Genomic DNA, 3,639 nt, shown 5'->3' on the forward strand with positions numbered 1-3,639 from the left:
TGGAATAATAATCCTGCCATGCAAAATTCTTGTAGGATAGGATGATTTGAATATGTAGATGTCTAGTCAGAGTGAAGTAGCTACAAATGTTAATAATACCACATAGGTCATTGAACTTTGATCAAGAACTAAGAGGGATATACCAATTCCTGATATTAAAGAGACAAAAAGTAGGTAGGAAATATTCAATATCTGCACATTAGTTTATTGCCTAGAATCATGGATCCTGAAATGGGGGGGGAATGGTATTTCTTTGAGTCCTTTAGAGTTCGGTAAGTGTTCAAAACCCTCTCTGCAGCAATTTCTGAAATCCTTGCTTTAACTCTTTGGTTCGAAACCCATATACAATAGGGTTTAATGCAGGGGGAATAAGGTGATGGAGAACATTAAGTAGGATCAGGATGTCCATGGGGACCCTCTTTCTGGACACATTTGTCAACACTACGACCAGCAGGATGGTGCTGAAGAAGAGGATGAGGATGAAGTGGGAACCACATGTGCTCAAAGCCTTTGTTGCAGCACCCTCAGCCTTAAACTTCAGTACCGCTCTTAGAATAAAGGTGTAGGAAAGGAAGATGAGAAAGAAATCTGAGCCAAATAAGATCCAACCAGCCACAAATTGGTAGATTCTGTTAAGGGTGATATTATCACAGGAAAGCCTGGACACAGACAGGTTGGCACAGATGCAGTTCTCAATGACATTTTCCCCACAGTAATGGAGACGAGCAGAGAGAATGGGAACAGGTGAAAGCAGCAAAACACTCCGAGACACAATGAAGACACTAGCCTTGGCCACAAATTGGTTAGTGATGATGGAGGGGTACCGCAGTGGATGGCAGATGGCCACATAGCGGTCATAAGCCATCACCATGAAAGTGCAGGACTCCATGGGGAGAAAACTATTCATGATGAACATCTGGAGGAAGCAGGCAGAGAAGCTGATGGGTCTGAGGTCAAACCAGAAGATGGCCAAGACCTTGGGGATGACAGTGAGGCAGAGCACAATGTCCAGCAGGGAGAGGAGGCTGAGCAGGTAGTACATGGGCTCATGCAGCGAGGCTTCCAGCCAGATGACGATGAGGAGGGTGGTGTTGGCCCCCATGGCCAGGAGGAAGAGGAGGCTGAGGGGCAGGGACAGCCAGTGCTGCCAATTCTGGTAGTTAGGGAAGCAGATGAGGAGGAATTCAGAGACTGGAGCAGTGGAGTAGTTACTGGATAATTTCATGAGAGAAATCCTCAACTGAAAAGATTTTACCTGGATTTATGTATGACAAGACTTAGGAATTAAGTGAAAAAAAGTAAAGTTATCAAAATATTCGCTAACACTTTACCATCCAGAAAATTGATGAATGGGGGCAGGGTTGGCAAGTTATTTCTGGAGTTAGTTTAGAATAACAAATAAGAAAGATTACACCAATGGTTTAGAAGGAAAATGGTGAAAAGAATTAAAGCACATCGTAAAATGGAACAAATTATGTTACATGCATCTGTGAATACATCAAAATGAACCCCACTATTATATATAATGCACTAATAAAATACACATAGTAAAGTAAGAAAAATTTTCTAACCAATGTTGACAAAGCAAATAACCAATTATAAATCCTACAAGCCAGAAATGCCTGCTCATTTACAGAATAATCTAAAATTACTAAATAAATCATAAAATCATGGTTAATCATATGGTACTTTCAGAAAGGATGCTGATATCATTTATTAGATAGTAGTAAAACATTAGATTTCTCTCACTTTTTATCATATACAAAAGTAAATTTTGGATGGAAAAATCTATGCTATACTTCCAATCTTATTCTAAACTAAAGGAAAACGCAAGTCAACACTGACTAAATATAAAGAGAGTTCCTCACTCCCTGTCATTCTAGCTTCTACTTCCAGCACACTCCATCATGAGCATACTTAATCCAAGTCAGCACAAGTACAATTCAATCTTTCTATAGAAAGTTATGCTCAAAGTTAGACTTTTCATTAAGGATTTATACCTACCAACCTGAACTGAGCTCTTTATATACAAGTTTATTACAATAACCTTCTCTGGATAATTCATTCCTCCGCCCATTTCAAGCAATTTTTCAATCAATTTTTCAAGCTTTCTAAATTCTTTTCAAATGCTAAACCGCTCCTTTCTCATTTAACCTCTCCCACTGCCTCACAAAGACGGCAGAGAACTCAGATTCAAGTTCCTCATTTTCCCATGATAGACTCATAAATCCAGGAACGTCTAACTCCTCGCTCTCCTACTTGTTTATGGTAAAATAGACTTTCCATCCCTCCCTCAAATGGCAATTTATCCACCTCTGATTTTTATTCTACCTACCTTGATTTTCTTAGGAACTTTGACCTATTAATATTTTTGTCAATTCCTTAGGTATTCAAATTCTTCACATTGATATTAAAAATGCTTAAGTCTGTCATATCCTAACAAATATTTTCATCTATCACCCACCTCCATTGGATGTGTGATCATGATTTCACTTTTGGACAATATACTAAATCTCTCTCCATTGTTCTTGCATACTCAAACGTAAGGGACCAAAAGAAGCAAAGAACATCCTAAAATGGGACAGGTTATTGTTCTCTTCAGTAGTCCAGTTGAGAATTGATATGTGTGTGAATGAATGGATCTGGAATGGCTCTGAGGGTGTAAAGAAGTGTCAATGTTATGGCACAGACAGAGATTAGACTGACTAGTTATATAGAAGAGAGGGTAGGCAATCAAAAATTGTAGTGACTGTTCTGCCTTAAATGACTTAGTAAATTTCACAAAACAAATAATTGACTTTGAAAAGACAATGTATCTCTGGAGGCAGAGATTATAGATTCAATTTTGATATGTTGAGCTTAATGGAATCTATAGAAGTTAACAAATACCTATGACATGAAATGTTGAAAAACACAACTCCAATTTCTTGAAAGCTCAAAGGTAAATATAGGAATTGGAAATTATCAGCATATAATGTATATTGCAGATCATAGGACTTAACACATTTTCTTAAGGAGAATATATAGATTAAAATACAAACAAGCATAGCAATGGACCCTAAGAAACAGTGATCAGCCAGAAATTATAGAGATTCAAAGGAAACCGGAAAGGAATTTCCAATGCCATAATTGAAAATCAAATGGAGTGGCCAGATGTGTCCACTACAGAATTTCATTAATGTAGAAAAATAAATGGTCCATTGCATTTGGCAATAAATAATCACTGTTGATCCTAACAAGAACAGTTCAGTGGGAAGAAGATAGATGGAGGAGCCCACAGGCTTGACTGAATGCAGAAGGGTAAGTTTGGGTTTGTGCTGTTGTTTAATGGGATAAATTTTAATATTCTTATGCTAAGAATTAAAGGACTAAAGAAAGAAAAATACTGGCAATAAAGAAAATAAGGAAGAAAAGGAAGAGGTCCTTGAGGAAATAATTTTATTCCTATTTAAATACTTTATAAAACACAGCACCATCTGACTTTCCTCTTTTCCTAATCCACTATAAAAATCTCTGAAGTCTATAAAATATAGTTTTCATCTTTTTATCCCATGTTGTGTTCACACTACCTAATTCCCAGTAGATTCTGAATAAATGGTTGTGAAATAAATGTTTATATTTTGAGAATTTGAGGGTTTA

At 37.1% G+C, this 3,639-nt stretch overlaps 1 protein-coding gene across 1 annotated transcript; it reads right to left on the reverse strand.

The window, feature by feature from the left end:
* Positions 1–280: 280 nt before the first annotated feature.
* LOC143391439 (olfactory receptor 56A1) lies at positions 281–1,225 on the reverse strand. The gene has a single exon (XM_076844139.1). It carries the CDS (start codon positions 1,223–1,225, stop codon positions 281–283), a length of 945 nt encoding a protein of 314 aa, XP_076700254.1.
* Positions 1,226–3,639: the final 2,414 nt, after the last annotated feature.

Source organism: Callospermophilus lateralis, chromosome 2 (genome assembly GCF_048772815.1).
Source record: "Callospermophilus lateralis isolate mCalLat2 chromosome 2, mCalLat2.hap1, whole genome shotgun sequence".
Classification (NCBI taxonomy): domain Eukaryota; kingdom Metazoa; phylum Chordata; class Mammalia; order Rodentia; family Sciuridae; genus Callospermophilus; species Callospermophilus lateralis.